The sequence below is a fragment of the Notamacropus eugenii genome, chromosome X, assembly GCF_028372415.1.
Source record: "Notamacropus eugenii isolate mMacEug1 chromosome X, mMacEug1.pri_v2, whole genome shotgun sequence".
Taxonomy (NCBI): Eukaryota; Metazoa; Chordata; class Mammalia; order Diprotodontia; family Macropodidae; genus Notamacropus; species Notamacropus eugenii.
Window position 1 is genome coordinate 75275744 of NC_092879.1, and position 17806 is coordinate 75293549.

At 40.4% G+C, this 17806-nt stretch overlaps 1 protein-coding gene across 1 annotated transcript in view; it reads left to right on the forward strand.

The window, feature by feature from the left end:
• Window positions 1-12045, forward strand: part of ATP7A (ATPase copper transporting alpha) — a 119616-nt gene extending 107571 nt beyond the window's left edge. Inside the window, exons 19-23 of the mRNA XM_072626374.1 lie at window positions 216-358; window positions 6114-6317; window positions 8694-8811; window positions 10397-10499; window positions 11627-12045. Coding sequence (XP_072482475.1) covers window positions 216-358; window positions 6114-6317; window positions 8694-8811; window positions 10397-10499; window positions 11627-11903 — 845 coding nt within the window. The 3' untranslated portion in view covers window positions 11904-12045. The remainder of the gene's footprint in view (window positions 1-215; window positions 359-6113; window positions 6318-8693; window positions 8812-10396; window positions 10500-11626) is intronic.
• Window positions 12046-17806: the final 5761 nt, after the last annotated feature.

The following is a 17806-nucleotide window of genomic DNA, read 5'->3' on the forward strand; positions in this document are numbered from 1 at the left end:
TCTTAAGGAAAAGTGAAGGTTTGTTTTAGCTTTGCATTATAGACCCCAGTATATGACTCAAAGTCATTTTGACTTGTTATGCTCTCCCTGATCAAGGTGGGAATCAGTTGGTTAGAATTCATTGGTCTCTGTGGATTTGTAGACAGTAGGCAGAATGTTGTTTTGTGTTAGTTATGCTCTAAGCTAAATGTATTTTGTCCATGGCCATGTATTAGGTGTGTTGTGTGGGCTGATAGCCATCGCTGACACAGTGAAGCCTGAAGCAGAGCTGGCAGTCCACACACTGAAATCTATGGGCTTAGAAGTCGTTTTGATGACTGGAGACAACAGTAAAACTGCTAGGTCTATTGCCTCCCAGGTGAGTTTCAGGTGACTTTGGTTCAGGGAGGGAAAGGGGTAGGTGGATCGTCAGCTGTATCTCCCCCTTTTTCACTCCCCAGTAGCTATTAATCCCACAACTGCCAAGCAGCATTAGCTACTTGTAATGTTCTCCCTAGCTGCAGAATAGGGTAAGCAGTTTGGGAACAGTTCTTAGAACAGCATTGGTTTAGATCCTGATGGCAGTTCTTAGAGGTTTAAGTGTTTGGGATTGGAGGAAAAAAGCTTTCTGCTATGTTCTATAGCATAGGATTTTTGTATTACACCTAATAGCATTCAGTGACCAAGTCCTATTAATTCTTATTTCCTTTCTGCCTCTTCCTTTTTATTCCCACCATTGCCACCTTAATCTAGGCTCTCGTTGCCTCATTCCCAGTTTACTAATAATTTCTTTGATCTCCAGCCTCTAATTCTTCCTGTATATCATTGCCAGATTAATCTCCTTAAAAACAGTACCTTGATCATGACACTCTCTACCCAAAAAGCCTCCTGTGACCCATCATTCTCTGCAAGATTAAGTCCAAACTCATTGACCATGCTGTCGGAGTCCTCCAAATAATTATCCTCCAGATAAGTAGCCACAGAAGTATTGTATTACTGGTAGAGCACTAAAGGACTTGGAAACCCTGGTTCCAGTCCTATCTCTGATACTTACTTGGATGGCTAAGGGCAAGTCACTTAATTGATTGGGATCTTTTCAAAACAGAAGTAATTATACAGAGTTTTGTGAGCTCAGTGCTTTGCAAACCTTGAAATCCTTAGAGGAGCAAGAAGTCACAGAGCTTCTCTGAGCCTCAGTTTTATGGTGCAGCTAAGGAGGTGGAGGCAAGACAGAAGAGTAAAGTCAGGGTCTCCCCTGAGAACTCCCAAATTCCCCTCCAAGTAACTTTAAAATAATATGTCAAAATGAATTCTCAGGCAGCAGAACCAACAAAAGGATGGAGTGAAACAATCTTCCAGCCCAAGACAATTTAGAAGGTCAGCAAGAAAGGTCTGCTTCACTGGGGTGAAAATGAAGCACAGTGCAGCCTAGGCTGCACTAAGGCAAGCTAGGAGCAGGCCTTGGGGGCAACTGAATCAGCATGGCAGCTTCCAGAGCTGTCAGCCCACAGATGGTAAGGAAGTTGGACAATGGGTCAGAAGGAGACTCCAGGGGATCCTTTGCTGGTACTGGGTACAGGACTCTATTGTATTATTCATATGTGGTTCTGGGTGACAGTCCCAGGATGAGGAGGAACACTAGCACACTGGATCTTGTAGCTGCAGGGGAGCAGGCACTCTGGTTACAGTACCAGGGCAGAAAAGAGTGCTTGTGTTTGCTCACAGACCAGAGCAATAGGATAAGATAACAGTGACCTCACCTCTCCTAAGATCATACCATCTTGGAAGAATTGAAAACTTACAGACCTCTGGAACTAGCTCTGAAAACAGTAGCATAAAAAACCTGAAGCTTGGGACAGTACCTTTTCCACCCTGGAAGTAGAACCCAACTTTAACACATAAAGTTAAAAGTTAAGAAATAGACTGGGAAAATGAGCAAACAACAACAAAAAAAGAAAATTACCGCTGAAAGTTACTATAGTGACAGAGAAAGTCAAAACAGCTGTATGCAAAGCCTCAAAGAAAACTGTGAATTGGTCTCAGCCACATTCTCCCCCCCCCCCCCAAATTCCTGGAAAAGCTCAAAAAGGATTTCTATTTTTATTATTATTATTTTATTTGTTTTCAGTTTTCACAATCACTTCCATATATCTTAGATTTTTTTCCCCTGCCTCCCCCACTTCCTCATTCCCTACCTGAGATGGCATACAGTTTTATATAGGTTCTACACATACATTCCTATTAAATACATTTTCACCTTAGTCATGTTGCATAGAAGAATTAAAATGAATGGATTTTAAAAATCAAATAAGAGAGGTAGAGGAAAAATGGATAAAAGAAACAATAGTGATACATGAAAATCATGAAAACAGAGTCAACAGTTTGGTAAAGTAGGCACAAAAAAATACTGAAGAAAATAACACCTTAAAAAAACCCAAAAAGACCAAATAGTAAAAGAGGTTCAAAAATCCACCAAAAAGAAACATTCTTTAAAGCGGAATTGGTCAAATGGAAAAAGATGTACGAAAATTCACCAAAGAAAAGAACTCCTTAAAAAGCAGAATTGACCAAATGGAAAAGGAGGTACAAAAGCTCTCTGAAGAAAATAATTCCTCAAAAATTAAAATTGGTCAAGTTAAGGCTAATGACTCCATGAGACATCAAGAAACAATCAATCAAAAGAATGAAAAAATAGAAGAAAATGTGAAATATCTGATTGGAAAAACAACTGATCTGAAAATAGATCAGGGGGAGATAATACACATCATCTTTCAAGAAATTATCAAGGAAAACTGCTTTGATATACTAGAACCAGAGAGTAAAATAGAAATGTAATGAATCTACCAATCACCTCCTGAAAGAAATCCCAAGATGAAAACTCCCAGTAATGTTATAGCCAAATTCCAGAACTCTAAGATCAAGGGACACAATATTGCAAGTACCCAGAAAGAAACCATTCAAATACCTTGGAGTCACAGTTAGGATAACACAAGATTTAGTAGCTTACATTAAATAATCAGAGACTTGGAGTGTGATATTCTAGAGGGCAAGGGAACTAGTATAACAACCAAGAATTACCTACATAACAAAACAGTATAATGCTTCAGGGGGAAAAGTGAACATTCAATGAAATAGAGGACTTTCAAGTATTACTGATGAAAAGATCACAGCTGAATAGAAAATTTGACTTTCAAATACAAGACTCTTGAAAAGAATAAAAAGGTAAACAGGAAAGAGAAATCATAACGGATTCAATTAAATTGTTCCCATTCCTATATGGAAAGATGATACCAACTCCTAAGAACTTTATTCTTATTAGGGTAGCTAGAAGGAGTGTACATAGAGGGCACAGGTAAGTTGACTATGATGGGGTGATATCTAAAAAATAAAATTAAAGGATGAGAAAGAGGAATGTAGTGGGAGAAGGGGAAAGGGTGAGATAGAATGGGGTAAATTCACATAAAAGAAGCAAGAAAGAACTTATATAGTGGAGGGGAAGGTGGGGGTATGGTGGACAAGGCTTGAACCTTACTTTCATTGGAATTGACTCAGAAAGAGAATAGAAATAGAGTAGAACTAAGGCACACTTAGTTCAGTATAGAGATCTGTCTTTCCCTACAGGGAAGTAGGAGAAGAATGGAGTGATAAAAGAGAGGATGGATTTGGAGAGGAGGTGGTCGGAAGCAAAATACTTTTGAAGGAGGGATGGGGTAGAGAGAGGGAGAGAAAAGGATAAACAGAGGAAAAATGGGATGGAGGGAAATACACAATAATCATAACTGCAAAAAAAAACTTTACAGCGAGTTTCTCTGATAAAAGCCTCATTTTTCAAATATATAGAGAACTGAATCAAATTTATAAAAATACAAGTCATTCCCCAATTGATAAATGGTAAAAGTATATGAATAGGTATTTTTCAGATGAAGAAATCAGAGCTATCTATAGTCATATGAAAAAATGCTCTATATTAGTGGTGGGATAAAGAGGGGAGGCAAGAGAAAAACATGAGGCCTACTCTCATCACATTCCACTAAAGGAAAGAATATAATGCACACTCATTTTGATAGGAAAACCTATCTCATAATACAGGAGAGTGGGGGACAGGGGAACAAGCAGGGTGGGGGGGAGGATGGAGGGGAGGGCATGGGGAGGAGAATGCAATACAAGGTCGACACTCATGGGGAGGGAAAGGACCATAAGAAAATAGAAGTAAAGGGGGACAGGATAGGATGGAGGGAAATATAATTAGTCCTATACAACACAACTAGTATGGAAATCATTTGCAAAACTAAACAGATATGGCCTATATTGAATTGCCTGTCTTTCAAGGGGAAGGGGTGGAGAGGGAGGGAGCTAAGGAGGTTAAAACTCAAAGTGTTAGGACCAAATGTAATGTTCTTACCACTGGGTAACAAGAAATACAGGTTCAGGGGTCAAGAAAACTATCTGGTCCTACAGGACAAAAGAGAAGACGGAGACAAGGGCAGGGAGGGAGGATAGAGGAGAGAGCAGATAGGTCACAGGGGCAATTAGAAAGCTCGGGTTTGGGGGGGGATAAAAGGGGAGAAAATTTGTAACCCAAAATTGTGTGAAAATAAATGTTAAAAATTAATAAAAAAAAAAAAAAAAAAGGAAAAATGCTCTAAATCACTGTTTGACCAGAGAAATGCATGTTAAAACACGTATCAAATTGGCTCATGTGTCAGAAAAGGGAAATGATAAATGCTGGAGGGAATGTGAGAAAATTGGGCTACTAAGGCACTGTTGGTGGAGTTGTGAACTGATCCACCCATTCTGGGGAGCAGTTTGGAACTATGCCCAAAAGGCTATAAAACCATGCATACCCTTTGACCCAGAATACCACTACTAGGTCTGTATCCCAAAGAGATGAAAAAAACAAACAAACAGAAAAGGACCTATATATACAAAAATATTTCTAGCAGCTCTTTTTGTGTTGGCAAAGAATTGGAAATCAAGGGGGTGCCCATCAGTTGGGAATGGCTGAACAAGTTGTGTGATTGTGATGGAAGACTACTGTGTTGTAAGAAATGACAGTCAGCATGCTTTGAGAAAAACCTGGAAGACTTACATGAACTGATGTAGAGTGAAGTGAGCAGCCCCAGGAGTACAGTATGCACAATAACAGCAGCGTTGTATGACAATCAGCTGTGAATGACTTAGCAATACAAATGATCCAAGACAGTTCTGAAGAGCTTATTTTGAAAAAATGCTCTCTGCCTCTGAAGAGAGAACTGATGGAGTCTGAATGCAGATCAAAGCATATACTTTTTAAACTTTCTTTATTTTTGTTTTTTTTGGTCTCTGTTTTCTTTTACATGACTAATGTGGAAATTTATTTTGCATGATTGCACATGTATAACCTATATCAAATTATTTGCCTTCCCAACAGGGGGATAGGAGGGGGAAAGAAGGAGTGAAAGAATTTGGAACACAAAATTTAAAAAAAAAAGTTAAATTGGAAAAAAAAGAAAATATTAATAATAAATTCCCTTTAAAAATAATAAAATAAAATGGGGTAGCTGGGTGTATAGGGATACAGGGCAGGACCTGGAATCAGGAAGACTCATCTTCCTGAGTTCAAATTTGACCTCAAGACACTTACTAGCTATGTGACCCTGGGCAAGTCACTTAACTCTGTTTGCCTCAGTTCCTCATTTGTAAAATGAACTGGAGAAGGAAATGGCAAACCACTCCAGTGTCTCTGCCAAGAAAACCCCATATGGGATCATGGAGAGTCAGATTTGGCTATGAAATGACTGACCAACAACAAAAATGAGTACTCAAGAATAGCTTCTCTTCTCTTTTTGTGTTTTTCCCCTCTCCAAATTCTTCTCCCCTCCCCCTTGAGTGCCTTTCTCAAGCCGCTCTTCCTTTGTGAAACTCCCCATAAACACTCTAGCTCACATGGATCTCTCCTTTTTCTAAACCTCTGAGGGCATTTATTGTCTAAACCGCTTATTTTGTCCTCTCTATTTTGAGTTAGTCTTGAATCCTGAACTAGATGGTAAACTCCTTTCTTCTACTTTTTGCTCCCTCCTATAGTGCCTAACATCACGCTGATTGAATTAAAGAAGCGTTTCTTGAATTGAATTGGTTTTTTTTTCTTTCCCTAGGTGGGCATTAAGAAAGTTTTTGCTGAAGTCCTTCCTTCTCACAAGGTTGCTAAGGTGAAGCAGCTACAAGAGGAGGGGATGCGGGTAGCAATGGTGGGAGATGGGATCAATGACTCTCCAGCACTGGCTATGGCTAATGTCGGAATTGCCATTGGCACCGGCACAGACGTCGCCATTGAAGCTGCTGATGTGGTTTTGATAAGGGTAAGTCATGTGACTGGTCCTTCTTGGAAAGCTAACTCATCAGATCAGTAACTATCTCACCAAAGATGTTGAGAAATCTGACTACTTCCCTGTTGAGACAGTTCATGTAGTGGATCCTGTGAGGGCCTGAATTTGGATCCCAGTTAGCAAGTCACAGAACTTCTCTGAGTCTCAGTTTCCTCATCTTTAAAATAGGGATAAAAAGAGTGCCTGCCTCCCCACAATTTTCTTAAATGAGATAGCTCATGTAAAGCGCTCTGCCAACCATAAAGCACTGTATGAATGTCAGATGCTTTTGTTGTTATATCATCATTATACTTTTGTACTGCCCAGCATTGAAATGGTGACAATTCAGGGTGAGGGCTTTGGGAAGTGCTTATTAGTTATTCTATCTTTCTGTAATTTAAAAGAAAAAGATAAATTGGATAGAAGATAAAGCACCTTCCTTCTTCCTATATAGATATCAAGAGTTCAGGAAACTTCCATGTTTGGGGTTTACAGCACATCCAAAGTCCAACATTTGTTCCTATTTATCGTCCACGTAAACATCAGTAGGGAATATTGTGTGATAGATACATAGGGGAAATATGACAGACAAGGAAGCTTTTTTGTCACTTGCCCATCTCTCCTTTAAATATATTTTTAAAAAATCTTGTTGATGCCTTTTGTCTTCATACCACAGTTGTTTCCCCACTCTATTGAACCCTCTTTTGGAACAAAGAAAAACATTTACACAAAACTGGTAGACCCAGCAACCAGATGTGACAATATCCTCTGCTCCGTTCTCCAATTGATCTTCCTCAAGTGCTGATCTGGCCATGTCACGTTCACATTCAATAAACTCTAGTGGCTCTGTGTCACCTCCAGTGTCAAGTATAAACTTCTCTGTTTGGCATTCAAAGCACTCTACGACCTGGCCTCCTCCTACCTTTCCAGCCTTCTTATACCTTACTGTCTTCTATATACTGCCATCCAGTGGTACCTGCCTTCTTGCTGTTCCATCTCCCAACTCTCGGGTTTTCAGTGGCTGTCCTTCATGCCTGGAATGCTCCCCCACCTCGTTTCTGCTTCCTGACTTCCCCGGCTTCCTTCAAGTCCCAACTAAAATCCCACCTGGGGCAGCTAGGTGGTGCAGTGGATAGAGCACCAGTGCAGGAGTCAGGAGGACCTGAGTTCAAATCTCACCTCAGACACTTGACATTCACTAGCTGTGTGACCTTGGGCAAGTCACTTAACCCCAGTTTACTTATTCTGGGTCATCTCTAGTCATCCTCGTGAATATCTGGTGACTGGATTCAGATGGCTCTGGAGGAGAAGTAAGGCTGGTGACCTGCACAGCCTTCCCTCACTCAAAACAAAGTCAAGTGCAAGTCATGTCATTATTTCTCTGATGGCACAGTCTTCTTCGGCAATGAGGGAAAAACACACACAAAATTCCACCTTCTGTGAGAACTCTTTCTCATCCCTCCTAAGGCCAGTCCCTTCCCTCTGTTGATTATCTCCGACTTATCATATGTGTATGTGTATTCTGAAAATATTTGTTTACAGGTTGTCTCCCCCATTAGACTGAGGGCTCCTTTTTTGTATCCCCAGTACGTAGCACAGTGCTTGGCACATAGTAGGCACTTAATAAATATTTATCAACTGACTACCAGACATCGTATACCATTCCACATCTGTAGTCTCCCAACTTTCTGCTGTGTGTTGCAAGACCAAGATTGTTTACTACAATTCATCAGAGTTCATTATCTTTTAATGTTCTTTTGTCTATTATTGTAGTCATTGTGCATATTAATTTCTCCTGATTTGGCTTATTTTTATCTGTACTAGTTCATACATGTCCTATCATGTTGCTCTCAACTCATCATATTCATTGTTTCTTATAGCAAGATATTTCATTATACTCATATACTACAGTTTGTTTAGCCACTCCCCATTTTATTTCTGGGTTTGGTTTTTTGCTGCCACAAAAAAACTTGCCACTAATATTTTGGCAAAATGAAGCCTTACTTTCTGTCATTAACCTCTTTTTGCCCATTTTTAAAAAATGATTTAACTTCTTGTTTCACTCACCTTCATACCCTGTAAATTGCAAAAGTTTACTTCTAATGAAATTCCACTATTCCAAAAAACTTTTCTGAAGCTTGTTATAATGGGATTTGACCTATTTAACAAGGAACAAACCTAAGGAAATTTCCACAGCCTCAGGAAAATTTTCTGAAAACCAGTTTGTATTTCCGAAGCTGCCTGTCAGATTTATAATGAATGACCCTATCATGAGGGAGTTGTCATTTTGCATATGTGTGGAAACCAAACTCAACAGTTATAAGTGAAGCTGGATTCTCTTCTTCATGTTCCAAATGTTTCTATTTTCAGAATGATCTCCTGGATGTGGTAGCAAGTATTGATTTATCAAGGAAGACCGTCAAAAGAATCCGAATAAATTTTGTCTTCGCTCTGATTTACAATCTGCTTGGAATCCCTATAGCTGCCGGTATGAAACAGCTCCTATTTTCATTGCTCAGAAGCCATTCCAGTTTTCTGCAGGGGGATGGAGTTTGGATTCCTAGAATGGTTTTCAGAATATGGTGATTGGGTGTGACTTTTTGGTATGGTAGTAGAAGATTTTTCACCAAAATCAATAATTTCCAGCAAAGCTCTAAGCTGCTTTACCATTTTAGGAATGAGAAGCATTTGAGTCTCCTTCCTGTTAGGCAAATTGCTTCAGAAGGGCCGCTAGCTAGCTATTAAGACACAAGAAGACATAAGCCCCAGGGCAGAGATAGAGAACTTATTAACAAGAATTTGAATGCCTACTTTATGCAGGGTCCTTTATTAGGGGCTGGGGAGGCAGATGGACCATATGCACTGTCTTGTGGCCTCATCGTCTATATTTGGTCTCTATTGGAAATAAACAAGTACATGAAATCAACTACAGATCAGTTTATCCAGCAAGAGCAAAAACCAGAAATACTTAGGGGATGTAGAATAAATGAATACTGGAAGTTAAATGGAATTAATTAGGAAAAAAAAACTTCCTTAAAAGGAGGGCTTTGATTCAGGGATTGAAGGAGATGAGGATTTTGTTTCTCTTGTCTCCTCACTAGATTCTACGCTTTTTGAGAGCTTAGCACAGTGCCTGCTACAAGGTCGGCAGTTAATAAATGTTAACTGAGATCAGAGACTGCCTTCACATTTCTCATACCATCCCCCTCCCCAATCCCAAGTGTTGAGCACTTGGTAGACACTAAGTAAATACTTGTTAATTGATTGAGGGGCTTTGACTGTAGGAGAGAAAAATGATAAGGGAATAACAGGAAGGTCAAGGATGTCAAAACTAGTCCATTTTTGGCAGATTGGTTTAGCTAAGCCAGAGGGTCCGTCATGGTAACAAGATGTGAGATTGGAGACATCCCAAAGTGGAGGCTGCTAGAAAGCTTTGAGTGTTAGCCTAAGGAGTTCTACTAGTCCCTGTCAAAATGGCCAGAGTCAACAGAAGGAAGTTCCAAATTAGTGATGGAGTGCCAGAGAATATCCTCCCTGCCCCTAATATTAGGCCAAGATATGACCCTAAATCCTAGTACTAATCAAGTATTGGGAGGTGATTGCACATCCCCTTCCTTGGTGTTACAATTTAGGAAAATTCAACTCATTTTGTTGAACACTTTGGAAACCATTAAGTTGTCCTCTATAGTGTTTCCTTTAAAATGTACTGTTTCCATCAACAACTTTTTACTGTACTACCTAGTCTATGTAGAACGTTGTACCAGCCTCTTTGGAGTATATGAAAAGAAGTAAAAGACGTGGTCTTAAGGAGCTTATGCTCTTGGGGAAGCAAGACAGAGATGAGAGGCAACTAGAACAATCCAAGGATAATGTAGTCCCATATCAAGCACCGAGGGAATACCCTGTGGAGAGAAAGACACTCTGCTTGTTGGATATATCTTTGCAGCTCCAAGCAATGCCATAGACTCAGAATCCTGACCCAAGGCCATGTTGTTTTCTAGACGTCTTTATGCCTATTGGTTTAGTTTGACTCTAGATTTCGAGCCCTGACCCAAGGCCGTGTTGTTTTCTAGGTGTCTTTATGCCCATTGGTTTGGTTTTGCAGCCCTGGATGGGATCAGCTGCCATGGCTGCCTCATCAGTTTCTGTGGTGCTTTCTTCATTGTTGCTCAAACTGTAAGTATGGCAGTGGGGCTGGATGTGTTCTCCCTAAACCATTTTATATGTCATAGACCCCTTTAGAAGTCTAGTGAAGCCTTTGGGACTCTTTTCAGAGTAATATTTTCAAATGAATATAATACAATACACAGAATTACAAAGAAAATAAGTTATATTGAAAAATAGTTATTAACAAGTGCATAAACCTCTGCCCTGAACCCATTATCACTAGTCTGTCTTGGTAAGTTTTGAAACCGAGAGTATAAGAGTCCAAACTTTTGTTAGTATTAAAAGGGAGCCCATAACTCTCCCCATAGGCAGCTAATATATAACAACCAGCAGCACTGAGGCAGGGAGCAACCAGTTCCATCTCAGGACCAGAATCCAAAGGAAGTAGAATTTTCCATTGTAATCACTACAAGCTTCATATGATCCACTTGGAAACCTGAATATTTCTGGGCTACTTCCCTTGCAGTGACTCCCAAGACACATCCCTTCCTGAGGAAGTGCGTCTGTTTCATTTTTGTCTTGTTTACAACATCTATGTGTCATCGCCACTTGGCCTAAAATAAGGAATTTGAAAAAAAAGAGCTATAGCCTTTTAGCGCCACATCAGTTGAGCAGGGGGACTCCCTTGGCAGCCTGAAAGGTACAAATTGTGGGTCCCAGATGCTGAGGATCCAGAAGGGCAATGCAAGGTGCAAAGAATAAGAGCCTCTCTTTAAAGTGAGGTGAGGGCAATAGTTTAATAAGGCTGGTACCTGGAGAAGACTGCTTGGCTGCACCTTGTCTGGAGGGCTGCAGCTACTGAATCTTCTAACCACACCTGTCCAGGTGTAAAACAGATATTCAACCCCAGGTACTCATTAGGTAGAATGTGTCAATGAACTGCAGTGTGTGGTAACAGCTTTGCCCTTCCTACCCCTGCCATTTTTATGGCAACATATAGAAAGAAGTTCTGAACTGTTCTTTTAAGGTGAAAAATGAACCATCTGAAGATATCTATGACTATCTACAGTACACACTTTTTATTACTTTCTGCTAAGTATGTATGTAGCTCAGTTGTATATTGTTGGAACATTTCCTTCATCCACATTTATTTATTCCAGTATTTGAAACTAAATTGTGCTTTTCTGTGTTTCTAGTTATAAGAAACCTGTTTATGAGAAGTATGAACTGCGGTCTCACTCCCAGGTAGGCCGGAGGAGTCCTTCAGAAGTTAGCGTTCACATCGGCCTTGATGACACCTCCAGAGACTCTCCCAAGCTAGGGTTACTGGACCAGATAGTTAATTACAGCAGAGCGTCAATTAACTCACTGCTGTCAGACAAGCGGTCCCTGAACAGCATTGTTCTGAGCGAGCCCGACAAGCACTCACTTCTGGTTGGAGATTTCCGGGATGATGATGACACCTCATTGTGAAAAAGCCCAGCCACTGCTGCTGGCCAGACCTCACCATGCACTGATGAAACTGGGGTTGGAGAAGTAATCTTAGTGTTGTCAAAAGTCACGTTGCAAGGATTTGGGATTGGTCTCCTGTTGTGAGACATCTGTGGCCGGGGCAGGGTGGGAGATGGGGGGGCAGGCAGGGGTGGGGGTTTGTCTTGTGACAAAAGTATCTTTTTCAGCATATCAGCTTTGAAGCTATTTGTGTCTGGTTTCAATGATCTTCAGTATTTTTTTTTTAACCTGAGAAAGTTGAGCAGCAGTGGAGACTCACATAAGTCTCTAAGTATTGCTGTTAACTGACTGGTCAGATGGTTTGGGGATCTGATAAGATGCCCCCTCACAAATAGCTTAGGAAGAACACTTCTTTCAGGAGATGGGCACTGAAGGCGTGGTGGCTGAGAGCTGCTCTCCTGGTGACTCTCATGGTCCGCCCACCCAGGACCACTGGGCAGGATGAAAGAAGGGAAGCAGTGGAAGCCATTGGTGGGACACTAGCTGTGCCTTATTTGCACATTTGCCTCCGGGAATCTTTACCTTCTGAGCTGTTAGCACCCAGCTTCTGGTGAGGCAGAGCATTTCTCATTCTCGGGAGCTGCACTGGTTGGGTTAGTTCAAGTCAGGATGGGAAAGGTTGACATAACTGACAGCCTTTTTTTTTTTTTTTAACTAGTTCTCTCTTGCTCTTTCTTCCCCAGCCTTCTGGGGCAGAGGAACTGAAAGGTCATTGAAGGTTTCTTTGTCTCATGACACTCCCATGCCTCCATTTTTCCAAAGATATCACTTACTTCTGACTTCAGTTTTAACCCTGCCTGTACAAATGTGATTTGTGGATCGAACTGAGATCAGCTCCAAAGAGCCGCTCTCAGTAAAATCGCTATTAGCCGCCCTCTTGTAGCCTTGTCTTCACTGAATTTTCCCACAGATTAACACTACCATATAGATATATATAAATATATATGGTTATAGAACATATACATATATTACATATATATTTCCTATACCTTGAGCTTTTTAGTATGCATTAAATATTTATCATTTGATAGATTATCAGATATCTTTTAGTGTTTTAAGTAACCCTTCCAGATTATTTTAAATGAATGTTAGTTGTGTAAAATTGCTTTTATTTAAAAAAAATCTTTTTTTTTCCATGAATTAAACTGTGGAAGTTAATCTTTACCTAGAATTATACTTATTAACAAACTGTATACTGTTTCTCTCTAGTTTGAGATGTTTATACTTAATAGTTTAATGTAGAAGGTAGATTTAAAGGCTTGTTCCCTCTGCCCTATGGGCTTAGAATTTCCCCTGTTACATGATTGGGAATGAGGAAGGGGGTCAAAGGTTTCCACTGGTATAACTACTAAGTGTCTTTGTTATTTGAAGGGTGTTGTTTTCATAGAGACTACACATGAGGAGAATTCATAAACAAATGCTCAGTTTTTTGATCCAGTTATTTAAATGTTTCAACTTGAGGGAGATTCTATAGCTAAGGCAACCTTGTGGGACTGGATCTAAGAGCAGCCCAAAGGGGAAACATCATTCATTCATTCATTCATTCATTCATTCATTCATTCTCACTCCCTCTCCACTTCCCCACACAAAACAAGAACTTTCATCTGTCATTTAATGGTATCTTTCTGGATTCAGAGGAAGTGTAATTTGTTTCTTGATCAAGAGACAGACAGAGTTGAAACTTTCAACGAAGATGCTGTTGGTCTAGAAGGGCACACTCATTTTAGGGAAAGATGAATGAACTTGTGGGTCTCAACTCTTATTCTCTCCTCCTCCTAATCCCATCTTCCATACATCCAGGTTTAGTTGTAAGGTTTCTTGGCCTAATTTCAGTAGCTTTTTTGTGCCATCCTTTATTTCCAGAGATTGCTTCTAGGGAGAAGTGGCCAAGGTGGTAAATACAGAATATTTTTCTTCCGCACTCCAGAATCAGATTTTTTCAAAGGAAGCAATCTCTTTCCTGAAGAGATTTGGTCATAGCCCGTCAGTGTTTCCAGTGCTATCATTGCCTGTGAAATTGTCTTTTGGAGCCAGTGGCCACACTCTGGGTTGGTGGCCATGTTTGCTGCCCTGGGAAAGAATGACTGTCCTGATTTCAGAATCATGGCTTTGCTGTGGGAACAGAAAACTTTTTGTTCAGGAAAGAGTCTTGCTTAACGTCTACAGCCACATTTTGGTCCTCTTCCGTATGTCTCTTCTGCGAGTCAAGAGTCCATTGGCTTCAGAACTGGGTTGTGGAGGGGAACAAAAATATTGCTTACAGCTTGTAGCAAGAGTTATAAAAACATATATATATATATATATATACGTATATTTTTATATTCAAAATTCAAATGAATTTATGTTTGTTTCTGATATTTGAAGTTCTTTGTTCTATCTATTTCTTGCATCCATTCAGTAGACCATGCATTTCGAGTCTGAGGATCACAAGTGCCCTTGGGTACCCAGTACTCATTTAGACTGAAATAGGGGGCGCTTCTAGTCTTACATGTCTGGAGATGCCTTTTGAATGTAGAAACCTACAATCTAGCTAAGATGTTTAGTGCTGTAGAAGGAAGTGTGGCTGTCTACTGTGAAAACAAGACTGTTTTCCTCACCTCCCAAACTATATGTGTATTGTGATTTAGTGTCAAGCTCTTAGAAAGTTAAACATGCTGCTTTGTGAACAAATGATTTTATTGTACAAAGGTCTCCAGTTCACATGTACAGAATGGTTGAAGTAGCACCAGAGGAAATGTAGTGTACATGTGCAAACTTTTTTTCTGTACACATTTTGTGATGAAACAGCTTACAATCAAAGGTTTTCAATTGTTATGGGAAATCATTTTAATTACTTATAGTTTAATAGCTTGTATTAGATTGATTATTTTTCTTAATATTTATTTTACCGTGTTTTGTCATTCTTTGTAGGTGAGAAATGTTCATGATCTGTTTACTCTCCAATCCTACATTGAACAATGCTGTGCAATGCCTGTCTCTCATACTGTTCTGTAGCTCATTTGCTCTCTGTGGTCTATTTTTTTCCATTTGCATGTAATTGAACATATTTCTGCCAACAATGTGCCTTCAACTTTGTAATTACAGTGTTGTCAAGATATATCATTCAGTGCCTCTTTCATGAAATATTCTCGCCAACACCAGTAGCTGTTAAAGACTCAGATACACATAACATTGGGAGGGTCCTGTTCCCTAAAAGCTAGAGGGCACTCTTAGGGTTGGGGTTTCATTTATAAGCATTGGTAAATACTGCTATTCTGGATAGGTAGAAAGGCAGATGTTGCCCTGTAAGATGGTATTTAAGAGTTCTTTTGTCTTCATTTAAAGGTAAATTCCACAGCATCTAGTATTTCTCTTTTAGTTTAAATTTTTATTTTCCCACAACAATCTTTTGAGGTAGAAAGTGCAAGTATTGTTATTATCCACATTTTACCCATGAGAAAATGGTGATTCAGAATGAAGTGCCTTTCCCAGGGTCACACAACTAGTAACTTCATGCTGCCCTGTCAATACCTCCCCCAAAACCTATTACTGGTGCTAAGAGCCCTATTACTTGAGCATCCTTTGGGATTTCAACTCAGTAAATAAGCTTGACACACCTTTAATATTCTCTGTGTTCTTGAATTCTCATATACAAATATTACATATTTCCAGTGCACAAGGAAGCATGACACCATGGAGGGGGTGCTGGACTAAGAGAAAATAAGGACTGGGTTCCATTCCTACCTCTGACTTTTATTAGTTGTGTGACCTTGGCCAAGTCAAGGACTTATCTACTCAAATGTAAAAGAGTTGCAAGTAGACTTGGTAGGAGTTCCCACACTGAAAATTACCCACCTTGAGAAAACCTAAGATCCTTCTACATATCTGTGTACATGCCAGGAACTGTACTGCATACTGGAAGTACAAAGTCAAAAATGAAAAATAGTTTCTAGCTTCAAGGAACATACATCCTACTAAGATGGGTGGAGATGCACTTATACAAAGAATTGGGATGCTCATTGGAGCAAGGACTGAGCACCAAGAGCTAGAGTGGCTCAGTGGTGTGGGGGTGGGACTCAGTGGGGGCCTCACCAAGAATATGCCCCCTGAGCTGAGCCTTAGAGAAAATAAAGATTGAGATGGGGGGAGGTGGGGAAGATGTGCATTCCAGGCACAGGGGCAAGCTTGTGCAGGTGCACAGAGGTAGCACTTGCCATGTCAAAATCAGGGAACCTGCTGATTGTTCACATTGTCTGGTATGTGGAGCAGTGTGAAAAACTACTAGAAGGGGAGTTTGGAGCCAGATTGTAGAGAGCCCTAAACACTAGGCTGAGTTTTGTTTTGTTTTATTTTATGTTAGAGAGGAATAGGTAGCTATTAAATGTGATTGAGTGGAATAGTGACTTAGTAAACCTTTCTTTATGAAGTGTCCACTATATGCCTGGCATTGTGCTGAGCGTTGGAAATACAAAGAAAGACAGTCCCTACTCTCAGAGAGTTCACAAAGTAATGGAAGAGACAACATAACATACAAACAACTCTGTGCAAACACGCTCTATGCAGGATAAATTGGAAACAATCAACAAAGGGAAGGCACTGGAATTAAAGGGGATGGGGAAAGGCTTCCTATAGAAGGTTAGATTTTAGCTGGGATTTGAAGGAGGGAGGGAAACCAGAAGGTAGAGCTGGGGAAGTAGAGCATTCCAGGCACAGGGACAGCCAGTGAAAATGCCCAGATCCAAGAGATAGTTTCATGTGTGAGGAACAGCAAGGAGGCCAATGTCACTGGAAGGCAGGGGTATAAGGTATAGGAAGGGTAGGGGGGCAGATTATGAGGGGCTGGTTTTGTGTTGTATCTTGGAGGTGAGAGGGAGCCACTGGAATTTGAGTTGGGAGAGGTGACATCATCAAACCTGTGCTTTAGGAAGATCACTTTGTCAGCTGAGTGGAGGATGAGCAGGGTTGGGGAGAAACTTGAGGCAGGGAGACCAGCCACTAAGGTGCTGCAATAGTCTAAGCCTGAGGTGATGAGAGCCTGCACCAAGGTGGGGGCAGTACCACAGAAGGGGATGTATGTGCCACGTCAGAAAGTTAAAATAACCAGATCTTAGCAACAGATTGCATATTGTGAGAGTGAGGAGTTGAGGATGGCACCTCGATCGTGGGACTCCTGGGAAGATGATGATACTCTCAACAGTAATAATTGTTGGAGAGGTAGAACTGACAAGACCTGGCACTTGATTGGATACAAAATGTGAGGAAGAGTGAAGATTTGACAGTGACTCTGAGATCAAAAACCTGGGTGATAGTGGTGATTCCTTTCACAAAAATAAGGAAATCTGGAATAGGGCTGGGTGTCAGGGGAAAGATCATAAGTTATTTTTTTAGGTCTGTTGAATTGTAGTTGCTTGTGAGGCATCCAGGAGGAGATGTCCAACATGCAGTAGGAGATATACAACTGGAACTCTGGGGGGAGACTAGGGCTGGATTCTGGAGTTCTCTACATAATGATGGTAATTGAATCCATGAAAGCTGAGAAGACCTAGTGAGAGAGAGTAGAGGAACTAGTACAGAACTTTGTTAAATTCATGGATAGGCAGCAAGACATGAATCCCACATCAGTTCAGCAAATATGAGTGAGGCAGTGTAATCAAATGGGTAAAAGGAGAACTAGGAGAGAGAGGTGTCATGAAAGTCAAGAAAAGAGAGAGTCTACCAGAAGGAAGAAAAGGTCAAAACTGTGTAATATATCTAATACATCGAGATGCCCAGAAAGATAAGGATGAAAAAAGATGCCCTTCAATTTAATAATTAAGTGATTGTTGGTAACTTTAAAACAGTTTTGGTCCAGCATTGGAGTCAAAAAATCAGATTATAAGAGGTTG